At 40.5% G+C, this 27484-nt stretch overlaps 1 protein-coding gene across 3 annotated transcripts in view; it reads right to left on the bottom strand.

The window, feature by feature from the left end:
* Window positions 1–2007: 2007 nt before the first annotated feature.
* htr4 (5-hydroxytryptamine receptor 4) overlaps window positions 2008–27484 on the bottom strand; it is a 64482-nt gene continuing 39005 nt past the window's right edge. For all 3 annotated transcript variants that reach the window (XM_088374983.1, XM_088374991.1, XM_088374999.1), the window contains exons 3-7: window positions 24032–24145; window positions 20666–20866; window positions 14973–15126; window positions 12534–13096; window positions 2008–5118 (exon numbers count right to left, since the gene is read on the bottom strand). In XM_088374983.1, the coding sequence (XP_088231109.1) occupies window positions 5040–5118; window positions 12534–13096; window positions 14973–15126; window positions 20666–20866; window positions 24032–24145 (1111 nt within the window). In that variant the 3' untranslated portion in view covers window positions 2008–5039. The remainder of the gene's footprint in view (window positions 5119–12533; window positions 13097–14972; window positions 15127–20665; window positions 20867–24031; window positions 24146–27484) is intronic.

Raw genomic sequence — 27484 nt, 5'->3', positions numbered from 1 at the left:
ATTAAAGTTTTACACTCCGAATCTGAATACAAATTGAATCATCCTAATGTTGTTGTTCTTGCTTTTGTGGCTGCAGTGACATAAATATGTTGCTGAGCTGCCAAATTTGCACCGATGATTTATTGCTGCATGAAAGTTGAACTTTTTCAGTTTCAAACTAATTAAAAGTTGCCACTCTTACAGCACAACAGATGATGAGAACATGACTCACTTGCAAGAAGCACACTTAACTTGTCATCACCAAATTATTATCCTTTATGCCTTGCAAAGGAGTACACTGAAGAAAAGGGAATGCAATTGTATTCATACAATAATAAAATGTGAATAAAGGTTTCTAACTATTTTGACTGGGCAACAATGTCCGATCCAAGGAGAAAATAATGATAATCACAGTTGGCAATTGCCTGTTTTTTCTCTCTTCCCAGCTCCATATGTTTTACTGATATTTTTAATATGCACATTAGGTTTTGACAGTCAGACTAATGTATTTAATATCTGTGCTTTACATGTTGTTTTACTGATTGCATAACACCACAAATAAAAAAAAGATTTTTTTTTTTTAATTTAGAAAAATAGCAGTCTATAATGTACTTTGAAAGGGCAGCATGGTAATGCACGGGTTAGGCCGTCTGCCTCACAGTTCAAAGGTGCAGAATTGATTTCAGCTTCGGCCTTCACCTGGTCACCCCACCCCTCCACCCGTGGGGCTGTCAGAATTTTGACATTTGGCGTTAAGGGCTGAGAACAATGATGGCGTATATTTATTCAGATATAAAAAAAAAACTTGGGTATCTCAACAGCAGGGATTTCTTTTTGACATACTACATCTCATAATTCCTCTTTACGAAGTACTCTCAGGTCTGTGTTTCAGTTTTTAATGTCAGGCTGCCTCGGTCGATCTCGCTCAGTGCTTCACCAGCCATGAATCTCACCTGTCTTTTCCTGTCTCTTTCAAAAGCGAAATAGAGTAGGACTCTTGTATGTGGATTCCAGCTGCACTCCTTCGTTCAAATGTCAGTGTCATGCGGTGCATTTCTTTCACTGTTAGTCAACATGGCCACCTTTTGTCCACCATTTCATTCACTGTTAGTCAACATGGCCACCTTTTGTTCACCGCTAAGCGCACCTGAAATGTCAGAGCAGGCAGGCGAAGAAACACTGCTGTATTTATGCTCGCTTCTTCTTCTTCAATATGATTGCATTTAGGGAGGATTAAGGAATAATGGCTGGCATTTGTCGCTTTCCTATCGATTACAGTGTTGAAGGCAGCAGACGTATTCTAATTTTAACTGCCAAGACATTCTTTTCTTTGATGACCTGGACAATTACAGAGATGAATGCTGAGACACTTACACTCAAGTGATGCATACGCGTGTGTGTGCGCGTGTGTGTGCGCGTGTGTGTGTGTGTGCGCAAGGACACGTGCTGCGCTGTGGATGCAAATCACAGAATGCTGCTAGTGTTGTACTACATGCGTTCATGACAGACATTTTCACATGGCAAAATACAGATTCACACAGAGTTCAGAGAGATAACTAGACTGAGAAATCAGGGTTTTGAACCTGAGTTTGGCCATGATTTACACAATACATTGCCCAAAACGTTATTAAAAGCCAGATATTCATTCATATTTATTACAGTAAGACGATGAATTGCTGCCGTTTTGTTCTAACTACGGTATTGTTATTGTTTTGTTTTTTAGAATCTCACATTGCAATGTGTTTTAAATCAAGACAAGATTAGGGTTTGAAAGGCGCGGTTTAAATCTGGGTTACTATTTCGTAGTAGGGTTTGAAATAAGGGTAAATATTTCTAACTATGGTCTCAAGCCTGGGTTAGGGTTATAAAGTAGGGAGGGTTAAGCTTTCAACTTTGAGACTGATGTCTGAGTTAGGCTTTTAAACACGGTTTGAAGTGAGGCTTAGGGATTCAAATGACGGTTTTAAGACTGGTTTACATAGAAAATGCAAACATCCACATAGAGCATATATATATAGAGAGAGTGGGTGTCAATAAAGTCTCTTTTTATTTACAGTATTTTACAAACTGCGCTCACTCACTCACTCACTCACTCACTCACTCACTCACTCACTCACTCACTCACTCACTCACTCACTCACTCACTCACTCACTCACTCACTCACTCACTCACTCACTCACTCACTCACTCACTCACTCACTCACTCACTCACTCACTCACTCACTCACTCACTCACTCACTCACTCACTCTGTTCCGATCAACAAAAACAACAACAGATAATCGAAAAGCAAAGACATAAAAAAACATTGATTGAATGAGTTTTAAACATTATATTTTTCAGATCGTGTTTGTGTGTGTCAAAGTGCTTGTGCTTCACACATGGGTGAGCTCACAGCTTGAAAACCAAAACACCCCTCCCAAAAAAATCATGAAAGTAATGCAGTAATCCATCAGAAGCAAAACTACACAAAATAGACAAAAGCATTGGGACATCGCCGAAAGTGATTCTTCTAAATCAGGGGTCACCAACCTTTCTTAAACCAAGGGCTACTTCCTGGGTACTGATTAAAGCAAAGGGCTACCAGTTTGACACACATTTCTGAAATTTGCTCAATTTAGCTTTAACTATGTTTTATTATCAATTGTCATTCCCAGTTCACATGTAAGTGTGATTTAAACAAGAATAGCAAAAATAAAATAAAATAAATAGAAGCAGCTCACTGATAAGTGCCGCTATATGAGCTAATTTTAGAACAGCCCTGCAGGCGACTCACGCGGTCCTCACGGGCAACCTGGTGCCCGCGGGCACCGTGTTGATGACCCCTGTTCTAAATTGTCTTTTTTCCTGACGTTTAGTTTAATCTCTTTTGATGAACTCGGGAGGTGTCTCGGGGCTTTATTTCACCCACTGTTTGTGAATGAAAGGAAATGATTCATAAAATGCCATTTGAGTCCACCCATTGAGAGTTGTAGGCAAAATCTAAAATTGCAGCTTCAAATCAACATGGCAGACATGATGTGTCTTTAAGGCGTGGCTTTGTGAGACCTTTGGGTTGGTTTTATTCATGACTAGCAAATTCCTACATGAAGCTTTTTTTCGGGGGCAGGATTTTTCCAATTTTATGAGTGACAAAATGACACTAAAATTTCCTCTTCCAACCAAAATAGCAGACCCCGTGTCTCTTTTCAGCAATAGCTTCTTGAGATATTTTTGTGAGAAATGTCTACGAAAGTATGAAATTTTCATTCTTAATTTATTAGACTTTCTGTTTTGAGAGTCATCATACGCATTGAGAAAAATATTTCCCAATTTAGAGGCATCCATTTGTATGGTACAAATTTGGTTGCGATCAGGCAAAGTCCAAAACACACATTTGTTTTTGAGGGACTCTTGAAAATTGACAATTGAGCCTACAATGGTGACAAAAAAAATGGCACTCTTTTTGTGGATGGCTTGTTGAGACTTTTTGGGGTCTCTTCACGACATACATGCCAATCAACTTTAATCATGCTAAGTCAAATGGTGTCGAGGGCCTAAATTAAAGACCAAAAAAACAACAACATAGGCTACTAAAGTTGCATTATGTAAACATGTTTGAGTACGTATACGGTCCTCTACATTCCCAGTCCTGGGGCTGATGGGTCATGTGACACGCGGACGAGGCATGGGTGCAGCATGGAAGGACGAGAGAGTACTGTTCACGCACGCGCACAAATGGTTGTAAGAGACAAAAAAAAATCCCACATGCATCACTGTGAAAACACACATGTGCAGGCATGCACATACTGTTGGAAGGAATGCACACGCATTCATTTGCACTTATCTGAGGTGTGTCAGAAATATCCCGGGACTAGTGTCACAAAAGACATCTTTCAAAAATCCAAACTACAAGTTTTCCCCTTCGAAAAGAACAGACGGGTCTATAAATATTGGGACTTTGACACAATTCTCATCTTTTTGGCTCTAAACACCACCGTAATGGATTTGAAATGAAACCAAGATGTGCTTTAATTGCAGACTTTCAGCTTGAATGTGAGGGTATATACATCCAAGTCAGGTGAACAGTGTCACAAATACAACAGTTTTTAGATACTATGTATATATCTCACTTTTTAAGTGACAGGAAGTAATGGAACAGTTGGCTACTTAGATGATCCATTATTATTACTAATTGCCATGTATGACAGCCAATGGAAGTGATTGCTTTGCATTCATTTCTGATGTGATTGCTGACATGAATTTTGATGGGCTTCTGCAGGTATTATATGTTCATATTCAATTAAATGCTTCAAAATGTATTGGATGGTGCAGATGGACAATGACACAAAGCTCACTGTGAAAGCAACCTTAAGGCAAAGAAGTAGAATGTTACACAATGGTTGAATCAGTCACCTGACCTGAATCTAACTGAGCATGCTAGTTTGCTCAAGGCAAAACTGAAGGGAAAATGCCCCAAGAACAACAGGAACTGAAATCGTTTGCATTCAAGGTCTGGCAGAGCCTCACCAGATTCATTCCAGACTTAAGGCAGTAATTGACTGCAAAGAATTTGTAACCAAATTGAAAGCATGATTTAGGATTGTTAACTTCATTTTGGTCCCTACAAAAGTGGCAGGGCATACACGCTTTATAGTATCATTCCTACACTAGTCACCTGAACTCAAATCAAAGATGAAAGTCTGCAATTAATGCACATTTGTTTGTGTGCACCTACACATCCATGCATACATACATTCACACAAATGCATAAATACACACAAGTGCACACACGTGCACACAAACTCACACACGCGCACACACACGCACGCACAAAGAGGTGATATAAATGTACTGTTAAATTAACTACAATATTAACGTTAGCTTCGGAAACATCACACCCTCAAAGTCCCACAGGTGGTGCTTGTTTGTCAGGATCGTAGTCACATTGGGGCCGGAACCAAAGCCAGAACTAGTTTGGCCACGGTCCACCAGACTCTCTTAGCAGCCGTGGATCTGGGCCGAGTCGGCATTGCGCACCGTTCTCGCATATGGGCTTCGTGGAGGTGTGTGACGACGCGTCACAAGCAGGACTCTGCGTGGTCGTGCAGCTTTTCCTTCTCCTGTGCCATATGGTTCCCATTTTGAAGCACCAAATACCTGACACGCACCACATAAAAAAAGGCACAACATGTAAAAGAGGGACATGAAACATGTTTCTTCATCCCAAATCAAAATCATGTGAAGTTGAGGGAGTGCCCTCGGGCTCCACTAAATACAATGCTCCTTCTCGATCCAAATCAAAGTCCTTTGTTCACAAAGAGTTGGTCAATAGTGTCTCTGGCTGAGAATTACAGTAAATCAAGCTAACAGGAATGGGAACAAAAAAACTGCAGTAACCTAACAGAACCTAACCGAAGGAGTAACTAACTAACTCACAAAATAACACTCAGTCGGTCTGTCGCTCGCTCGCTCGCTCGCTCCCTCGCTCGCTCGCTCACTCACTCGCTCACTCACTCACTCACTCACTCACTCACTCACTCACTCACTCACTCACTCACTCACTCACTCACTCACTCACTCACTCACTCACTCACTCACTCACTCACTCACTCACTCACTCACTCACTCACTCACTCACTCACCAAGCTGCGGTAAAGGTAAAGTTGTCATGGTGGTCCATTTTGCCATCACGTCTATGGGGAGGGATGTATTTGTGGATTCAAAACACACATGAAAATCAAGAATATATTTGTGGATTGGAAAAAAAATTGAAAATCGTGGGTTTATTTAGGAATCTATAAAACACACGAGGAAATCAGGAATATATTTGTGGATCTGAAAAACACGTGTGAAAATTGCAGATGTATTTGTGTGAATAATTGTGACACAAATCTCTCCCCATACACACTGGCACCGGTAAATGTCACAAATCATTATGGAGAATCCAAAGCTCATTAGCAGCACCATATAGCCCAGAAGCCAATCTGTGTGTAGTCGGGCGGAAAACCAACAGAGAGATGATGATGACTGCGGTCTCGCTATTCCTACAACCATGGAACACCGTGAACGCATCACGCACTAGATTTAATGAGGAACAAACAACAGAGGAAAAACTTTTACTGTCTACTACTTAAATGTTAGTGGGTTTGCGTGTGCGCGTGTATATGTGCATGCTTCTGTACGTGCGTGTATGTGTTTGTGTGTGTCGAGCATCTCACAGTAAATTAGAGATTCATTCTTTCGAATGAGTGACAGCCGTGGCGCACCATTACACCACTAATTGCTTTCAGGAGAGATTCTGAGCGTGTATGTATGTGTGTGTGTGTGTGTGTGTGTGTGTTTGTGCGTGTGTGTGTGCTCAACAGCCATGACGGTGTCCAATGAGGCATCATGAGGTCAACACCCTAACTTGTTCCTTTGAAGTTTAAGTAAACAAATGTAAAATGTTTACTCCTCGTATATTTGATTTGTCGTCATGGCAACAATCACATTCCCGTTTACTAGATCTTTAATAAACAACAATTATGCCCAGACGTTACCTAAAAGGGCATGTGGTGAAAATAAACCTCAACCAGTTAAAGGCCTTTTTGGTCATATCAGTCTCTAGAATTTGTATCAAAATCAGAATTTTGCTATTATGTTAGCGCTCAAAACCAAAATCTGTTGGAGGAGTCAGTCTTTGAAGGTTCCCGTAGACAATACAAAGCCTTTGGAGACTTTTTGTGGGTCTACTCATGATAGAGAAGCCAAATTTCAAACCCCCGAGTGAAAGAAGTGAATTTGAAATGAAATCAGGGGGCAAACAAAGTGATTCAGGTTAAAACGTCACACCAAAATGGCAAACTTCTTCTTACTTTGACACACCCAAAACACATTGCTCCGTCAAACCGACTTTGGGGGCTGAATTTTCAAAGCGTTATGCGAAGGAACTGGGCAGCTTGCTAGATTAGAAGAAATGTATATATTTTGATATTGGCAATCTTCAATCACAAGACAGGATGTGGAAATGAACATGGAACTGCATCTGCAGCATCACAGACGATGCAAACAGAGCAGAAAGCTCCAGGAGCTGAGCTGAACTGCTTTTCTTGCAATCACATTGCAGCTAAGCTTCAGCGTTGCCCCGGCAACAAGCGCTCCTCAAAAAAAGAACCATTTGTGTCATTAAATGTGATCCTTGGTGCCATTTACCCTTCATAAACCAGCCAGCGGGAGCAGAAGTACACACACAGAGCTACAAATAACCTTTTCAATTAAAATAGCACGATATTTGACATCAATACGCTGCACACTGGTCAAAAACAAATCAGATGCTAAGACAACTTAGCATCGAGATTGCAGAGAAAAAGGTCAACAGGGTCATTTGTTCCTTAAAGGCCACAGTAATTCCTGGTTGATGTGCTATATACAGACCTCAAGGGCTAAGATAATTAAACTTTGGTGAACCATCTTGACACAGTTTAGATTACAAAAATGCAAAAAGACATTCATCGACACGAATGCAAGAGTGAACACATACACACGCACACGTCGAATGAAATCCATCTCTGTCAAATCTCTTCATCGTCCTGTGGCGTGGGCGTGCGGGGTAGCATTTGGACACACGCCGCTCAGCTGTGTGCATACTGCAGTACCATTCAAAGAGCTATGACCAAGGGCACTCACTTATAGCTCTGAAAATGGCGCTGCCATCTGCACCAGAGGCTCGTGGGGAAACCGGTGGATTGATTCTTGCATGTGTGCGCACACACAATTATTCTTCATAAAACAAAAGAGCAAAGGAACTCTTTGTCGACAGACATACCGTACATTCGTTGGGATCTACAATCAGCATATATTTATACTCAAAATTAAAAGTCTTGGGAATACAGATACATTTGTAAAGTATTTTTTTTTAAATTCAGTTCACTGTCATTTAAGTGAGTACAAAATATTTGCATTTAATGTGTAGTTTACGTATTTATGTAAGAGCATTTTGACTTCATTGATGTGAAATACACATTAATAGAATCATTATTTAAGTGCATTTACAGTCGTTCCTTTCATACACTCAAAGGTCAGATTCCAAAGATTATTTTAGGGTCGGTTAAAATCCACTGGACGTGGCAATGAACAGTTTAAAGCCTCTTCTTTGAAGACTCGACCTTGTGAAGCGAGTTGAGTTGCATTCACTGCCAGCTCGTATCAAAACATTTGGAGAAAGCTCATAAATTAAGATGCTTGTATCTCAAGGCACCACTGTAATCAGTTTTAAGAACCAGAGATGCCCAGAACAAACATGTCAGCTCGGCTGTTTGTTAGACCATGTTATTAAAGGAATACTCTGACATGACATTTGATTATTGTGCAGCTCAAATATGAGTGTACTTTTGCAGCCTGACTCATGGTCAAGGCCCACATTTGAAAAGAGCGATATTTGTAATAACTACCCAATAGAAACACAAATGAAAACTTTTTTTGTATTGAAATGTTAATTTACCCCAGCCCAAATTTACCTGAATGCCTAACCCCAATTTACACGAACACAATTACTAACCCGATGAAGGACTATTGATTGATAAATTTAACCATTAACAGCTGCATCTTAATACTTCTGTTCTCACAGCATATTCCCCCTCATAAAAAATATATTTCAAACTCGATGGGAGACATTTTGCCCATGGGTAATGGGATACATAAAAGGCATTCAGAACAAGGCAATTGTATCAGTTGGTTTATTACCACTAAATAATTAGAAGCCCTGTGGGGTCAGCAAAAAGCAACCGTGACACACACATTAATCACACTTAGCTTGTCTTTGTGCACAATTATTGTCCTTTCTTTGATTAGACTCAAAAGTCACAACAAACTGATGACAGAGAAAAAAATGCACCACTCGCCCGGTCGCTAATTTATCGAATTTTCTTTCTCATGTGATTAATAGACACCATCAGTATTCTCCTCGTATCATTAAAACAAGTAACTATAGTATAATTAATAATAATAAAAAAAAATGAAAATGTTCATTTATTTCCTTGAAGAGGTTAGATGAATACAATAAATAAATCGCAAACGATTAAATCTAGGTGTTTCATTGTGGGATTAAAATTAGTACTTAGAATTCACAAATATTTAAACAATACCCTGTCTTGTTTTTGTGGTATTGAAATGAGTAAACTAAACAGTTTTCAAACCAGTTACATATTAAATTATTGTATAGTTTATGCAAATACGAAACTAAAGCAACAGCAGGGTCTTTTCTGTGTTCAAAATTGCGAAAATGATTTTGTGTCGCCACCAACCACAGCAATTGATATCGTTCAACCTAACGTGAAACTCCAGGTGTGCAAGTGATTTTGCAGCTGCGTATTTTGTTACTATGGAGGCGCTAGTATATACGCAGCAATGCACCAGAAAGACCTGAAGCAACTACTGAAGAAAATTCAGAATGCACCAAAAAAAGGAGTGCCAGTGGTGCTCCGACTGCAGACATAGTGCACTAGTGCTGGCTGCGATTGGAAATGAATGGGAGCGGAGCGCACTCTTCTTTCCAAATGTGCCCACTCGCAAAGGAGTGCACGGGCAGCGTGAATTTCTGAACGTGCCCAAACCATTTTTTAAAATTATTTTTTTCCACTCTATGTCTAAAACTAAAGTAATATAGTTTAGATGGATAGTTTTAGAAAGAACTGTGTTTTTCACTGTGCCTGTAAAAAAAGTGAGTCAGTTCATACAATATGTATGCACATCATATGGTTCATTGTCAGGTTAGTAGTGACTCTGCTTTGAGCCAGCAAAAACGCTGTACAGTATTGCATTGGAGGACTAAAAGGAGTACAAGGAACTAGCAAATATTTGAATAAATGTATGCCTCTAGACTAGACAGGCCGCGGGCGGTGAAAGCTCCGCATCCTAACCACTGGACCATCAGGGATCTATCCATCCATCCTTATTCCTTAAATTACTATCAAAATGAGTATGAGTAAGAAAATGTTCTTCTCCATGTGAGGGATTAAAATTAGCACAATAAACAAAACATAACACAAATAAATAAATAAATAAATAAATAAAAATATTCTCTTTGAAAAAAGATATTAACTGAACTTTGAAGAATATTTAAACAAATTAAAGTATTCACATTGAGAGATTATAATTCTAATTCTAAACCCTTGAGGAATTACATATCCGAGAATAATAATCATGTGAGCGAAGATGCAGACATGTTTCCATTAGCGTTGTTTTGCTTCCAAATATGATTTAAAAATATATATATTTTTGTGACTATCATTTGGAAGCAAAGGACTTTGATTTGGATCTCCTGCAAGAATTGCCATGAAGTAGCAATGGGTAAAGTTGAATTCACTCAGATTTGAATCCTTCTGTAATTGATGTCAAAGAGATGCGTGTGCGTGTGAGTGCGCCAAACTCACTTGAGCGAGCGAGCGAGAGCGAGAGAGCGTGCCTGCAGGTGAGGCTTAAGAGTGGCTAGACAGGCACTGGCCTGGTGTTGCACAACCAGAGCAGCAGTTTGGAGGCAGAGGAGCAGCTGCTGGAGACACGAGCAGGGAGGACGAGGAGGAGAAGAAAGAGGAGGAAAAGAACGAGGACAAAGAGGAGGAGGAAGATGAGGCAGAGGGATGTGAAGAAAGGGTTCATTTGGGGAAGGAATGAAAAAGAATGCAAGAGAATATAAAACGCAAGTTACCGTGCAATGTATGAGATGAGCAAATGAAAGGATGGTGACAGAGTAAATGGAAATGAAATGGACAGATGGCATGCAAAGCAGATAAAAGTGGGGGTAAAGCAAAAGAAACCCAAAAGAAAGTCACAATAGGTTTTGATACAAAAAAGAAAAAAAAAGGATGATGGGGTGAGCAAAGGAAGTGAAGTGGAAGTAAATGTATAATATAGACATAAAACAGGTGAAGCAGGTGGTGAAAAAGGAATAATGAGTGGAGGAAGAGGGGTGGAACAAAGGACGGAGAAGGATAGAGGGAGAGGATAATGGAAGTGAGTGAACTCAAATGGGGAAGAAAAGAGGTAAGGTGTGAAAAAAGGATATTGTCAGACAAATAGGAAGGGAATGGAAATATGGATTGATAGGGCAAAATATGATAAATATATAGAAATAGGGAAGGAGGTGTAGGAAGAATAATAAATAGTACGGGATAGATTGCAGGGAGGGGTGAGAGAAGAAAGTAAAGAGGATGGATAGAAAGTTGCAAATGGGGAAGAGAAACAAGGACAGAAGAATGCGGTAATGAGGACCGATGGAAAGGAAAAGAAAGAAAAGGGCCAAGAAAGAAAGAGGGAAGGGAATAGAGGGAGGGTGAAAAACAAGGTTAAAATTGACACATACAGTCGACCAATTAGATATTAGATCAAAACTCATGGATAAACACCGAGGGTGGACTTGGACAACAAAAGTCCCTTCAAGTTCAAATGAAGGTATCAAAAAGTTGTTCCTTCTCATCATTTTAGAGCATTGAAGTATGCGGCAGAATGCCTGCGGTATGGTATGCATATTAGCGACGTGTGTTTGTGTGTGTGTTTGCGCATTAGTTTGTGTGCGTGTGTTCGTGTGTGCATGGTTTGTTGCGATTGGCAGCCGAGAGCAACATTTCCTGTTAGAATTTTTCTCTCTTTGCTTTTGTTTATGTCTGCAAGACATTGTTACCCACACATACACGTGCACATGCTCTAAACATTGCCGGAGACAAAAAAAAAAGGCCACACATGCATTTTGTAGCTAAACACATCCAAATAATGTTCATAAAAGGTCCAACGTTTTGAAACAAGACCACCACAGATTTCCTGCAAGAGATTTCACAATAAAAGATAAGAAACATCTTGTGGGGTCATGGACTGAAAGTTGGTACAACAAGACCAGTTTTCTGATATGAAACCAAGGAAGTAAATGAGAGTTTTCCACTATTTAGACTCCAAAAATCCCAAAAGATCCAAAATTTGAAATTCACGTCCTTAAAAGTAAGATCTTAAATCCAAGACTATCCATTCATGTGATAACAATCGTGTAAAAGAGAGCTACTTGTAAACAATAGCCATCCTTTCGTTCACATTGAAGGCAAGTGAACGGCGGCAACGTTCCACTGACGCACTGCATCCAGTGTGAATGGACTCGTCGACTTCAATGCTTTCTATTCCTTGCTGTGCTCCGCAACGCAGCCATTCCGCACTCGATGTGAATTAGGCGTCGGGCCTGAACTCTAATAAATTCAGACTGAAATCCCAAACCTAGTCCTTAAATCTAACACTTTAAATCCAAAGCCTTAAAGCTAAGACCGTGAATCTGAAGCCTTGAACTTGTCTTTAAAACCAATAAAATGTAAATCCAAGTCCTTAAAACTAAGACCTTAACAATCAGTCGTTAAACCTAGGTCTTAAAGTACAAGTTCTTTACACCAAAACCTTTAATACAATCCCTTAATACCTTCAAGTTATGGCAATATTTTTTTAGCATTGTAGATTTTGTCAATGTTTTCACTAAAAAAAAAAAAAAGTAAAGAGCCGGCAATCTCAGCAATCGGCCCTCGGTGGGGTTTTTCACGTATCGGCGGCAGAGTGGCACTTACTTGAGTACATGCGTGGACCCATTGATGCGCGCAGCAGCGCAAGGTGCGCGCGGGCCCACCAGCACGGAAGGTCGTCGGTAGTGCTTGCGTCCGCAACACAGGATGCTGAGGAAGGCACGGCGGAAGGACTTGTTGAGGAAGGCGTAGAGGATGGGGTTAAGCATGGAGTTGATGTAGCCCAGCCACAGGCAGGCCGCCCACAACTGGTCGGGCACTGTGTAGCCGATGAAGGGGTCCACCACATTGGTGATGAAGAAGGGGGCCCAGCACAGGCAGAAGCAGCCCATGATGACGCACAGCGTCTTGGCCGCCTTGGTCTCTACACGCATGTGGTGATTACGCTGCTGGTCGGCTGAGTCCGACGAGGCGCCGCCCGCCCGCCGCAGCGCGCCGATCTGAAGGGCGTGCGCCCGTGCCGTCACGTAGATCCGCTGGTAGGCCAGCACCATCAACGCCAGCGGGATGTAGAAGGCCACCACTGAGCATGTCACCGCGTACGGCTTGTTCACCAGGAACACGCACGTCGTGGAGTTGCTGCCCTCCGTGTGACGACGTTCGTCGATCTGCGCGCATGCAACACACAACACTTAGTGGGACTCCATCCATTTGGGGAAATCCAAATAAATAATAAATTGTGATTTATTGTCCAAGGTATGACAAAACATTTTTGGTATCAATAATAAAAATAGCTCTCTATAATATTGCATCGTTGAAAAACACAATGATTAAATAATAGAATGTGATGAATCAAACAGTTTTTGAGAAATGTTGACACGGTCCGGGACAGAAGCGGGAGTCAACAGTCCAGGCGCCAGCGTTGCTCTAACCCTAACTAATAATGGTGCAAGGAATATGATCCAACATCCAAGTCCAAATGCCAAAAAACATGTGGCAATAATCATAATGTAAATCCGTAAGCTAAAATACTAAAAATTCACTCAGTTGTTAAGCAACTTTATTCAACTTCATGTATGTCCAGGCTAATGCATCTGATCAAGCTGCTTTGCCAACAAAACATCATTGATAGCAATGCAAATGAATGCAACTCAAAGTAAGACCATCTAGCTGTGGAATTCTTCCAGAAACGAGTCGCTGTCAGAACTCAGCACTTTTAATTGGACCCTCAGAGAGAAATAAAGTTCCTAACCAGACTAAACTGCTCTTTGTGCGCGAGTATTTGTGTGCGCGTGTGTGTGTGCGTGTATGTGTGTGTGTGTGCCTGTGTGTGTGCGTGTGTGTGTGTGTGTGTGTAGGGTGCCAAATTGGACCGCAAACCGGGTCACCGAGCAAGGGCAACTGAGGGCGAGCGAGGTTAACAAAGGCTGGGGAGTGGCTTGCTTGCTGGCCTGACAAGAAAAAGCAAAATATTTTCCTTAAAAGGTTTTTTGGAGACTATTTTGTAATTAAAGAACGGAAAGATTAATTCAATGTTTGGGTTGCTATTGGGCAATAACTCAACATGTAGTTTTGGTAGTTGCCTCAAGGGGTGTCAAGAGTTAATTCAAAAGCATCTCTAGCCTCTGTGTTGTCTATTCTACTCATCATTTCTTAGCTGAACGTCATTGCCCTTTGAAGGTAATTTTTATAATGAAATCACATCAGAATAATAGTTTTTTTTCAATGACATAAACTTACAAGGAAACAAACTCATTTTATGAATGAAAACAAAACACTCATCATTTTGCTGTCATCAATTATGAGCTAAATTCAAAGATCGATTTTTTTTTTTTTCGACAGTTTTTCGATCGAGTTCTATCTAATACTGCTCACAAATCTTTCCATGTCTGTATTAGGTGAGCACTTTGCTGAGATGATCCTTAGGTAACCCACAACTAAAAGTGGGGAGGGCTTGTCATTGCAGTGAGAACGCCAGCCACTATCAATTCGCCTCACAAAGTATGACACATATTTTTTTACTGGAAAAAACAAACTGCAATCATAATTGATTTATTTCCAAGAGAAATTAATTATTTTCTGCGTATTAAGCACCATCGTGTTCAAGGAAAATAAATCACAATTGTATGGGAAAAGTGATGGGAACTCAAATTATTTTTATTATAAATGAAATGGTATTCAAGAGAATAACTAAAATTTAAATAAACCGATATATAAATATATTTTATGAGACAAACAACGACAAAAAATAAAAAATGTCCAATTTCTTTTAAGTTGCCGTAAGAAGTAGAAAAACATTATAATCTTGACATTATAAGTCTTTCGTTCTGAAATAAATAAATAAATAAATAATCAGCAACCCTGTCAATGATGACATTTTGTTTCATCTTTAAAATTCATTATCTCACTGCATCAAAATTGTCAAGCTAAAGTCATAATGGGAACTTGTAAAACTGACAGACATTTTAGTAAAAATTTGCAATTCTATGTTTTTTTTTTTTTTCAAGAAGGGCAGTTGGATTATTATAAGATGAAGACACTCACCACATGGTCAATACCAATGGTGTTCCATCCTTGCATTATGGGCAGGAAGGAGATGAAGGTGGGGATCACCCAGCAGCCACCGATCATCAGGGCCACGCGCATGGGTGTCATTTTGTTGCGGTACACCAGAGGCTGGCAGCAGATGGCATAGTACCTGGACGCAAACACTTCATATGTTAAATTCCTCACAAAATGATATAATCTTAAAAAGTGTAAGCATTCATTGTAAAAAACAGAAAGCAAACAACAAATAAAGACTGATACAACACATTCATTCAAACAATATATTTGCAAAACAATGCTGAATGTGACAGGGTGTCGCCTTAACTGTCCCCAATGCAGACTGAGTCAGCATTAGACATTAGCTTCCATTAAGGATTGTGTTGTCTGATGCACTGTCAGCCCCCATTTATTGATTCTCAAGTCCGTATTTGCACGGACACCATTTCCTGTTTATGTGTGACTATTGATTAGCATTGATTGGCAACATAATGACAGAGCTGTATCTGAGTTTGTCATTCGGCGAGTTTAACGCATCACTTGCGTGTCTCTTAACATTTAGACTCACAGTAGATTCCATCCGGACTACATGTAGGTCATGTAAAGATTATGGGCTCGATTTTCATGAAAATCGAGGCAGGTTAGGCCTGGAGCCTCTTTGGAAAATCAAAGATCCTTTAGGCCATTTTCTGTCACCTTTTTGGATGACGTCATCAGGTTAAAGAACAATCGAAAGGTGTTTACTTTCCAACATAGGACTGAATTGAATTCGACTCTACTTTTCCTAACTCACATGCCGAGTGTTGCCGACGTCACTTTCAAGCTCACGAACTTCACTTCCAAAATATTAGTGTGATAATAAAATGAAAAAGACAAAGACACGTTGTTTTCTCTGGTGACAGTTTTCAATGACCGTAGATTTGCCCATTCTCTAATAAATGATGCAAAGCTACTATGTATGTATAGTTTTATTTCCGTTTGCATTCTTTCAAGCTTTAAACTTACATTTCTTGGCCTCGTTGACTATCCACTTGTGGTAAAAAAAATGGTTTTGTTTTTTTTAGACATTACTTGAATATTCATGTCTTAAGCATAAAACTCGAACAGCTTGGGTCCTGTGGCTTTAAATGTTGCTGTTGAACTGTGTGTAAAATCCCATCAAAAAGGTTAGTCAGGAATAACCTATGCTAAGGGAGGCTTCAAGGTTGCATCCATGCACCGTAACTTTAATGCATTTGTAGAATTCAAATGATTTTATCCTCCAAGGACTTCTGGTTTATCTCACATGGACAGGAGAAGATAAAAAATATCCTTGGCAAAAACGAGAATTCTAAGACGCCCGTTACTGTTACATTCTCAGATGAGTGCAGACCAGGGGACCCGAGAGAGGAAAGTCTGTTGTGGGAGTGATCACATCTTACTTCAATCAAAGTGGATCCGTTCATTTTAAATGTGGCGCACTGGTCGCACACTGGCAGCGCCGACATGGCTGTTTTTTTACATGCGTGGACAATTTTATTATTTCATTTGGCATAAAAAGACATTTCACACAATTTGGAGATACATTATTTTTAGTAAGCAGCAGTAATGAATATGATGTTTATTATTCCTTCTAGTTTTGGTCATACACAACATACAGCTGAGTAATACGAAAGTATATAGATTGTAGCACATGGGTCATCAACATGGTGCCTGCAGGAACCAGGTAGGCTCCAAGATAAGCAGCCTCCTGGCTTTTTCTAAAAACAGGTGCCCAGAAAAAAACGCTAATTTGAAAAGACAGTAAAACTGATTGAGCACTCTAAAATTGCCATAGGTGTGATTGTGAGTGTGAATGCTTGTCTATGTGTGCCCTCCAATTGGCTGACAACCAAAAATGGCTGGGATAGGCTCCGGCATGCCCGTGAAACTCATGAGGATAAAGCGCTTCAGAAAATGTATGCATGGATGGATGGATAGTAGAAGGCTAACTTTAGGCTGTTTGATATCTCAGAAGTGGATCTGAAACTTCACATCAATCAACCCCCAAGAAGTATCTTGCAGTAAAACAACCATGTCAACAACGCTGCATAAATTAGAGTCTTAGTGCATCCAAAAAGCAGGGGAAAAACAAATTTGATTTGTTATGATATTTGAGCATTTGGCATGGTTTTCATTCTGTTCTTTTGTCCCTTAGTATCCGTCTTCATGTATTCCCTCATTCCTCCAATGGTCTTTTTGGGAAGGAAAGAGAGGTTTTGTACATGCAGCTGTTCACTTCTCTTGTTCTGCTCTCTTCTCCGTTTCCCCTCTCATTGTCTTCTTGCCCTCCCAACGCCTCCGTAGAACAAGAGAAGATTCTCTAATCGCTCTATTCTTTTGTGTCTGATTGTGAAAGCTGCTGTAAACGAGCTGATTTAATGTGTCTCGTCTTGCTTTCCATGACTTCATTTAAAAAGCTCTCCATGCTGTGACAGGAAAAACCAGCGATGAGTAGCCGACTCACAAAAGTATCAACAATCAGGGAAATGACACATCAGGACAAAATATAGATTGGGTGAATCTCACATCTAGACACAAATCACGGAAAATCAAGACAAGTACGTCAGTTGTGATCACATCTCATCCACTTCAGCCTTATACTTAACTGTGTGTAAAGCTCATCTACACTACATGAAAAACAAATCTGGACCACATGTAGACTAGATGGGGCTCACATTGGGAACAGATGTAAACTATTTAAAGATTACATCTGGCCACCATGTAAACAAAATGCGGATCACACCTGGATCAAATGTGAACCACAACCTCTAAAACTGGAGAATCTGGCCTGCACTCTCGACTGTTGTGCCCCCTGACAGTTGTGGACATTCCCATCACAGCGGTTCAGAAGATGGGGAACATGATCAGTGCCTACGTCAGGAAATGGCAAGGAAACACAAGATGAGCTACGCAAACAGCTGCAACGTGGTAGTTATACTACATTTATTAATTTTACTGTCAAGGCTCCAGACTTCTTTGTTAATGAAATATTTTTTGTTGCTACACTTTGGATGAGAATACTTTTATTACCTAAACAAAACCGGGATAACAGAATGTTGCTTTGACAAAATAAAAAACGGCATATCCTTGGGCAAGTCATACTCGAATGCACATGAGCTGAAGATTAAACTTCAGCTCGCTCGATAGCTGCTATCTTAATGATTAGATTTATATCAGAGGTGCAAATTGACACTTTGTCACTATAATATTCAATAAGACACGTACAGCAATTAACGGATCACACGGACAGACAAACAAAAATCCTTCCATCCATTGTGAGTGCGTCTTATCTATTAAATCTTTCTCGTCCCTTGCCCTTTGTCCTCAAAATGGGTGTCTGTCAGTGACGGATGGACAGACCATTCTGTCCCTGGGACTGAATGCCCATCGCGGAAACCCACTAAGATGTGCAGTGTGAAATCCGCTAACTTAATAATGTGCACTGCTAGTCTAAATGAGTTAACATTTTTAGTATTTAAGCTGTATAACTTAAATTTAGTTCATTATATGTCGTAACTTGTGCAATGGAATGTGAATTGAAAGTGTAGTTTCCGCATCTACTTAGCTGTAATACCAAGTAGATGGAGCGAAATGTGAATATATACTTTGCAAGCCACATCCACTGTGTGTGCCCCTAAATTTTCTTCCTCTGCTCATAAATTTTTAAATTCGGTGCTTCTGCGGTCCTAGTAAAAATTGCTAGTCTGGAGAAATGACTGTGGATGATTTCTCACAATTCCGTTTATTGCTCTTGTGCGAGGTGACAGTTGTCATGAATGACTGTCGAGAAACACATTATAGTGAAGAAAATGGCAACAAGAGGAAAGATGAGGCAATGTTATGATGACAGCAGCGGGGGTTCCATGTGGGCTAATAGAAACCGATTAATTCTCAATAAATTGGGAAGAGAAGGGCCTGAGGATGCAGGGGTAGCTGCACGATATACACTAGCGTCAAAGCCTCTTACCTCACAAGTCAAACAAACTCAATTAACAGTTCATTTCCTGTCTTTATCCCTTGTTTTACCTTTTTTTTTTTTTTACGTCAGTCAATGATTAATAAAAATGCAGCAAATGTGAAGTGATGCAGAGGAACAGTGTTTCATCATGTTTTCAGCACAATTTGGTAAAATATGACATAAATAAAGACCAAAGGGCTTTTTCGCTCCCGCCGAATTCCATCATTTCACTCAAAGAGAAAAAGTCATCCCCAGTGAGCGCTCCAACAGAGTCTGACAGACGTCGCATGTGACACGTGTCACATGAAAGGCCGTCGGACCGCCGCTTGCCAGATTGCATGGTGACCCATCTGGACCTCAAATCATCACCAGCATTCTCCTCCAAATGATAACGATGATGTATTAAGTCATTTTTTACACCAAGGAAAGCTGTTCACAGTTCTCTTGTGGGGTCAAAATAGTCAGTTAAGAATTAAAATACCTTTATCAACCTCTCTAAATATCTCTTTCCAGTTTGAGGAATTGTGTTGGAACTACTTTTGATGTATGTATATATTTATTTGTTTTGTTTTTTTGTTTCCCCAAAAATGTTATTTCTTTGGGCAAAAATACACTTGTTGTCTTTGAGTACACCATAATCATATTAATGTTGGGGGGGGATTAAATCTGCACATGTTACAGTAGCCTAAAGAACACAAAATACTGTACATAACATGGAAATTCAAATGACATCCAAGTCTTTTGTGAATTGTTGTGAATATGCGTTTTCGGTGTGTAGCTAGCGAATAATGGTGCAAATAGGAAATAGCCACCAGCTGTCTTGTGAGGAAACAGGTCTGAGTAACTGGGCTGTAATAACTTGGATGAAAAGTAAGTCGTTCGCATGTGTGCCCAATAGCCACAAATATGAACAAAAGCACTCAGCAGTGAGAGGTTACTCATGCCCAATGGCTAAGTGTGTCATTGAGCACCGTTCACTATGGGAAGTCCACTGTCGCTGGATAAGTTTTCAGGTCTGTCTTATTTTAGTAGTAATAACGTCAAAGGAGTCTCGGGGATGTAGGGGATGAGACAGCGGTTGTAGCCGGGCAGCAGGTGTCCTTGGAACATCATTGTGAGGCATAGTGAACATTGAAAGTGAAATACTCATTCATTTCTTTTCTTCTTGAATTATCGATCCATTATCTAAATCGCTTATCCTCACGAAGTTCGTGAGCATGCTGAAGCCTATCCAGCAGACTTCGGGCGGTAGGCAGAGGACACCCTGAACTGGTTGCCAGCCAGTCGCAAGGCACACATAGACGAAGGAGCATTCACACTCACAATCACACTTAGAAACAATTTGGAGCGGCCAATCAGCCTACCATGCATGTTTTTGGAATGTGGGAGGAAACCGGAGTAGCCGGAGGAAACTCATGCATGCATGGGGACAACATGCAAACTCCACACAGGGAGGCCCGGAGCCACAATCGAACCCCGCACTTCTGGACCGTGAGGCGGACGTGCTAACCTGTTACTTCTTTAGTAATAAATTGCCTTTTATTTCTATTACCGCTGTTGAATTATTTTGCATGAGGCCAGTTTTGATTTGAATATTTAAAAAAATAAGAAAAGGAAAAACACTGCCCAGTAAGTTGCTTTTGATTTTTTTGGGCCTAATTTCACTCAGTATTCCTTTCTGTATAAATCTGCTAGCCTTGAGCTTGGTTCTGACCTGTCGAGGGCTATGCAGCACAAGTGCATAATGGAGGCGGTGGTGAGCAGCACATCCAGCGAGGTGCGCACCAAGCAGAAGGTCTCGCCGTAGATCCACTGCTGGTGCACCAGGTCGATGGCACCGAACGGCATCACCAGGAGCGACACCAGCAGGTCAGCGAAAGCCAGCGATACGATGAAGTAGTTGGTCTTGATTTTCCTGCGTTGGACGCACACAAATAATATCATCTAAACACCAAACATTCTTGCGTTAATGTTAATAATACAGAGCAGGTCAGAGGGGTCTTATAACAAATGAGCCCTCTAATGATGCAACCCTGACTCATGTAGGCTGAAATGCTGAGTCACGTAAAATACGAGGCTGCTATTCACAAAATGCACGCCCACATTGAACTTTTTGTTTGTTACTCACCCACTGCAGCTTTTTGTGAAGACAGAAGAGTAGGTTAATGTTAGGTTCATTTAAAATATTCTTTTATATTTTTTCAAAAGATTCATTTCTTTATTGTTATTAAAAATTCCCTTTAATGATTGCGGACAGGCCAGATATGCTGTAAATCTTCAGCACGTCAATGGGTCAGGGAAAAAAATGAGCGCCAAACAACAGTCTCAGCTACACTCATCTCAGAAGCACATTAAAATTTTCCTGTGCACTCCTGCACCACAACATACCTGCATTTAGAATCAGTGTGAAGCAAGCACACTAAAAGGCTAACCTATGAACACTTTTTGTGTTCACGAGGTGAAATTCACTATGTGTTGATTAGTTTGACAGGAAATAAAAGTCATTTTTTCAATAACTATTTGCAACGGTGATGTTTATTGTAAACTGAGCTGACTGGAGTTCACTGCCAGCACACAGCACTTGCATCTCAACTTTGCTCTGGCAAGTCAAAGCAAAAAGTAAGCTGAACGACGGCACGCGTCTCGAAGAACTCGTAAGTCGAGTCACTCATATCACAAGGCACCACTGTATTAAAAATAACTGAAACTAAATAAAAAGTAAAACTCACACACGCAAACATAATAACAATTAAATGCAATCCGTATGCAGAATTTTTGCTCACTGCCATCTCTATTATGATGTCATAAAAAAGTCCCCCGAAAAGCAAAAGCGACTCAGAATGTTTTGGGTGAAATTATAATGATAGGGATGTTTTTTGTTCGCAGCAGTCATCCATGAGATGTCTCATTTATTTTGTGACACTTTGCGACAGCATTACTTTTTTTATACGTGCACTGTGTGTGGGGGACGGGGGTGTTAAGTGTGTGTGCGTGTGACTGTGTGTGTGTCTGTGCAAGTGTATATGTGTTTCCCAGTGGACCAAGAGGCAATGAGGCAAGAAGAAGATACAAAGATGGTGTGTCGTTGTTCTACCCCTGGGGAGGCCAGACGTCGAAGTACACCCTCCTTGTTCAACCACACACGGACGCACGCACACATGCAAGCACACGCACGTGCACACAAATCATACTTTCATCTTCACGTGACACACACCTGCCAGCATGCACACCCACTCTTACACTCACTCGTACTTTTTTTTTTTTTTTTTTTTTGGACAATGTCCTAACTTAATGCTTTCCAAACCAAGCTTGCACAGACACGCAGGCACACACACACGTGCACACATGCACGCACGTACAGACGCACGCACACACACACACTTGCACACGCGCACACACACACACACACACACACACACACACACACACACACACACACAAACACACACACACAAGGACATGAAGTGACCGCTATTCAAACAAGAACTAAGACAAAGACAAAATGGAGGTGACAGTTTTCTCCCATGGGACAATCATCTTATTATACTGGTGTGCACACACACGCGCGCACGCACACACACAGGCGCGCACACACACACACACACACACACACACACATGGACGCACACACAATGCAAAAGACTACCAGTTTCATACATACTTCTGAAATATATATTTGTTAATAATTATATTTTTGTATGACACTGATCATGCTCATGATGTATCACTATAACTAGCCATAATGATCTAACATGTTATGAAAGAGTTAATAAAATATGGAAGACTTTACATAAATTTTGACAAATATTAACATCAAATGATAACTTTACTTGTGAGCTGTTTTTAGAACAGGCCCGCTGGCAACTCACGTTAGTGACCCTGATATAAAGTTACTTGAAAGATTGCCAGATGGTCATTTGGAGCCTCTGTGTTGTGTAGTGTTTCGATATAATGTCCCAATACTCATCACATTGACAAATGTATTGGGACTAATGGCAGCCCTAATTAATGTATGTAGTCAATTCCTTTCATTTTAATGTTCTTCTTTGTGACATTATAATAACTTTTACAGGCATTTTCCCCTCCATGATCAGTCCCCTTATCGGGGTGGGGAAGTTTGTGTGTGGTCACACATGACAAACAGGTTCTAGGCGAAGAACCAGACAAAGCATGGCTCAAAACAGCCCTAATATGAGTGAAAAAATTGGATTATGTTTTCCAGAGGCCAAGGCGGTCAAATGCAATGTGATCTAGGTGGCGGTCGGAAGCAGGGGACCTTGGCAGTGCCATTCCGGGCAACAGAAGCGAGCTCTAGGGATGTGCAATGTCACCTCTGTGGCAGGCCAGGAGCCTGATCTGGTCATGCTCAGGGACCTTAACACAACTATTGGAACCTGGGAACAGTTGTCTCGGACGGGGTGTTGGACAGCACTCCTTCTGGAGACGCCGTTGTTTTGCTGAGGGAGGTCACTGCTTTTGTGGGCAATGACAATGACACCTGGTAGGATGTGACGGGGAAGAATGGGCGCCCGATCAGAATTCCAAGGGGGGCCGTCTGTTATTGAACTTCTATGCTCATCACGGATTGTCCATCACAACCACCATGTTCAAACATAAGGGTGTCCACATGTGCACTTGGCACCAGGACACCTTTGTGGTCGTGTTTGTGGATTTGCAGACGCATATTTTGTAGACTCTGGATCAGACAAGCGTGGAGGTGTCAACCAATCATTCCGATCATTCAACTTCAGCAACATCACGAGAAAGTCAGGAGACACTGAATCTGAGTGGACCATGTTTCATTCATATACCTCTATTGTAAAGGAGGTGCTGTCAAGTCCTATCGGGCATTTTTGGCCAAAGAGGCGAGAATAAATTTGCAACCAGTATCGAAATGAAGTTAGGCCTGTTTCAATGCCGAGCGCACCCGTCTACCAAAACAGGGGCCCTTTAACTGTTCATAATCCAATCCACTTTGACCTCAGGCCTCATTTTTGGTTTAAGGAAATCAGTCCAAAAGCATGACGCTGCTATCACCAGGTAAAAAAAAAAAAACATTCTAAATGAAACGGTGTGGTACCTGAGTTGCCTGTCCTTGCAGACGGCCACCATGACCAGTAGGTTTCCCAGGATGCTCATCGCCATGACCAAAGACAGGAAGCAGATGAGCGATATCCGCTTTGGCATGCTGTTGCTACAGAGAGAACAACACAAACAAGTAAATTCAACTCTTTGTGTGTCTGTGCGTGTGTGTGCGTATGCGTGTGTGTGTGTGAAACCCAGAACTAATTTACAAAATAGATTTGAAAATAGACTTTCGAGTGTTGCATAAGACTGCATTAAGGATGAAGGTGATGGTTAAGGATTTAAAGTTGGATCATTTTTGGCAGAGGCGGAGTTCTCCTTACATCCATCAATGACAGACTATTGCATGAATATTGCATGCAATATGAAATCCACAAGCTGGCGAAATGAGTAAAATAAATAGGTATATTTGGAATTGTAGTGTAGTGTAGTGTAGTGTAGTGTAGTGTAGTGTAGCGTAGTGTAGTGTAGTGTAGTGTAGTGTAGTGTAGTGTAGTGTAGTGTAGTGTAGTGTAGTGTAGTGTAGTGTAGTGTAGTGTAGTGTAGTGTATAACTCTTCAAGCCGGTGTCAGAAAAGTAAATTGGGTTATGAAACTAGAGTTATGGCTTTAAAAATAAGGGTTTAGGGTTTCAAATCAGGGTTTAACCCAGTGTTATAGGGCTTTAAAGATGGACCAACTTCATGTGTAAGAGACGAGATACAATGATTCAGATCCATTTGAAGTAAGGTCTGCAGGTCAAACCAATATAAAACCAGTTTGAAAATGGACTTCAAAAGAAGTGGCGGCAATAAGAGGCTCATTAAAGTGTCATGTTTGGTGCACTTTTGTTGCTCTGTTTATGGCGCTGCTCAAAGCGCATGCACGTGTCGTTCGTTGAGCCTCGCTCGGGCTGGAAAGTCGAGTGTCGGCCTCGCCGGAGAGCGTGAGCGGGGGCCTCTGACCTGCGGTGTATTAGTCATGTTAAACACGAGCTGCGCCAAATGCCAAAAGCGAGATTTTATTGTTTCCCGCTGCCCACGAGGTTTTGTAAAAACACTCAAGAATGAGGCAATCCATTTATTTTGATAGCGCCACAAATTCTCTGCCCCTTGACAATGTCCAGCATCGGCTTTTCTGTTGTTGCTGAATCAGCAGAACAGATTGTCATTAAAGGTCAACTTAAAGCACTACCACCTGCTTTTTTGTCTGTTTTAGTTTGATTTTTAACTTTGCCTTTATGTCCACAAAAGAAGGAATCGTATGAATTATAAAAGGGTAAAGTGGCAAGTCACTGTATTCGATCAGGGTTTCAACTAAGGTGAAGGGTTCAGCGTTAGGGTCTCACAGTAGGGCTTCAAATGAGGATTTTGGTTTCAAGTTTCGACGCAGATTTTGGCAAGAAGCTAATTTTCTTTTGTGGGCCACATATAATGGTGTAGCGGGTGGCATCTGGCCCTTGGCCTTTGAGTCGGTCGTGTGTTCTTAAGTAACATTTCGCTTACTTAAGTGCAATTTTGGGATATTGTGTGAAAAGGCCTTTTGGGATTTAAACATGGATCATGTATAAACCAGCAAATAACATGACTTTAAGGCTTGGTCTGCTATGAGAAACTATATTCATTTAAACCAAAAAGACAAATTCGAAATAATGACCGTATTTTCTGGACTATAAGACGCTACTTTTTGCACAAGCTTTTAACCTCGTGGCTTGTAGTCCAGTGTATCCTATCTATGGATTTTTTATGATTTTCATTATTTTTATTATATTGTATGATTCATGCATTTTCTCTTATATATGGAAATGAAACATTAAAACACCTGCAGCTTATAGTCCAGTGTGGTATATATATGAACAAAAGAGAATTTTCCCCTAATTTTAGCTGGTGCGCCTCATATTCGGGTGTGGTTTATAGTCCAGAAATTACATTCCTTTAAATTATATGAGCCTGATAGTAGACGTCATCACATGTTTGGCAGATATAGTAACTACATAAAAATTACCGTTATCTTTGTCAGAATTGTGTGGCTCATCGACGCCACAGGTCCATGAACACAATTTAAAAAATTGGAATCCTAATCTTTAAAACCTCCATGGGGATCTGTAATGAAGCTCAGTTGGAATAGTAAGAATGATTGACAACTGTGAGAGCATGCTGTGCTGCCACATTGTTAAACACCACCTTGTGTGAGATTAATATGAAATCATTTTCATGCCGTGATACTGTAAATTATTATCATTTCCCCATAAACCCTTGAGGAACCACTCCAAAATAGATTAGCATTCCCAAGTAGGGTACAAGTACAATCCAGTTTTAGGGTTTTAAACAAAAGGTTAGGCTATGACATTAGATTTCTTGTCATGGGTTATGGTTTTAGAATAGGATACAAACCATTGCTTTAAACAAGGGGTAGAATTTCAAACTAGAGATTCAAGCCAAGGTCACTGCTTTGAACAAAGGTTAAAGTTCCAAAGGAGCGTTTGAAGAGAGATTTTAGATTTGAAACAAAAGTTAAGATTAAAAATTAGGACTCAGGGTTGATGGTTTTTAAATTAAGGCTAGAATGAAAGGTAGTCTGTAACACTCATTGTTCATACATTATCCTTGGTTTGACACCTTGCTACACGTGTTGCTCGTAAGAGAGTTGGAATGATAATGGACAGGTCAGAAGAATATAGGACAGGAGAGGGGAGGGGAGGATCGGACACAAGAGGAGAGGAAAGGAAAGGAAAAGAAAGGGCATCACCACATTTGAGAGCTCATCGGCTGCCTGAAATTTGACTTTCAGATTTGTGCCTTGTAAATATAATGGACCATGTGAAAATAAATTACTACAGGAGATTATTTTCATTCCAACCACACTACAATGAAACTCTGTCACTAGATAACTGCATTGAATTGTTATTATAACAGGAATGTAGTGGGGTTTTATACATACTAGGTTAGGGTTTCAAATTAGGGACCAATGCAGAAATGGCTTGAAACAAAGATGACAGTTTCAAATAAGGGTTTTAACAAGATTAGAACGGCAAATAAAGATACAAACAAGAGCCAATCCTTACTCTTAACCTTGAAATTGGGGTTTGAAGTCAAGTTTAGGATTAGAGTTTCAAGATTTTAAAGTGGTTATAGATTTAATAGACCTAGTTTTGCTTAATCTTTATGTATGTATACACAGGCGGCTTTGCGTGTATATATACACTTGCCTTTAAGACAGAGTTGGCGAGCCGCCTTTTTTTGTTTTTTAATTACCGGTGGTAAAAATAAATGGTGTCGAACCATTTTCGACATCGAAATATAGAGGTATGGTACTGGTACCGGTATCCCGTGCAACAATACCTATGACAATGCTTTTTGGAAACAAACACCTCTTTGCTCTTTGTATGCATTAAGATAGTGTAGCTTGATGCAGTGCAAGCATAATGTATTTTAAACTACATTATTTCTTATCTGATGACCGCAGTACGA

This window comes from Syngnathus floridae, chromosome 1, assembly GCF_059516105.1.
Source record: "Syngnathus floridae isolate MCC-2025c chromosome 1, RoL_Sflo_1.0, whole genome shotgun sequence".
Classification (NCBI taxonomy): domain Eukaryota; kingdom Metazoa; phylum Chordata; class Actinopteri; order Syngnathiformes; family Syngnathidae; genus Syngnathus; species Syngnathus floridae.
This window is presented reverse-complemented; position numbering and strand designations above follow the sequence as displayed.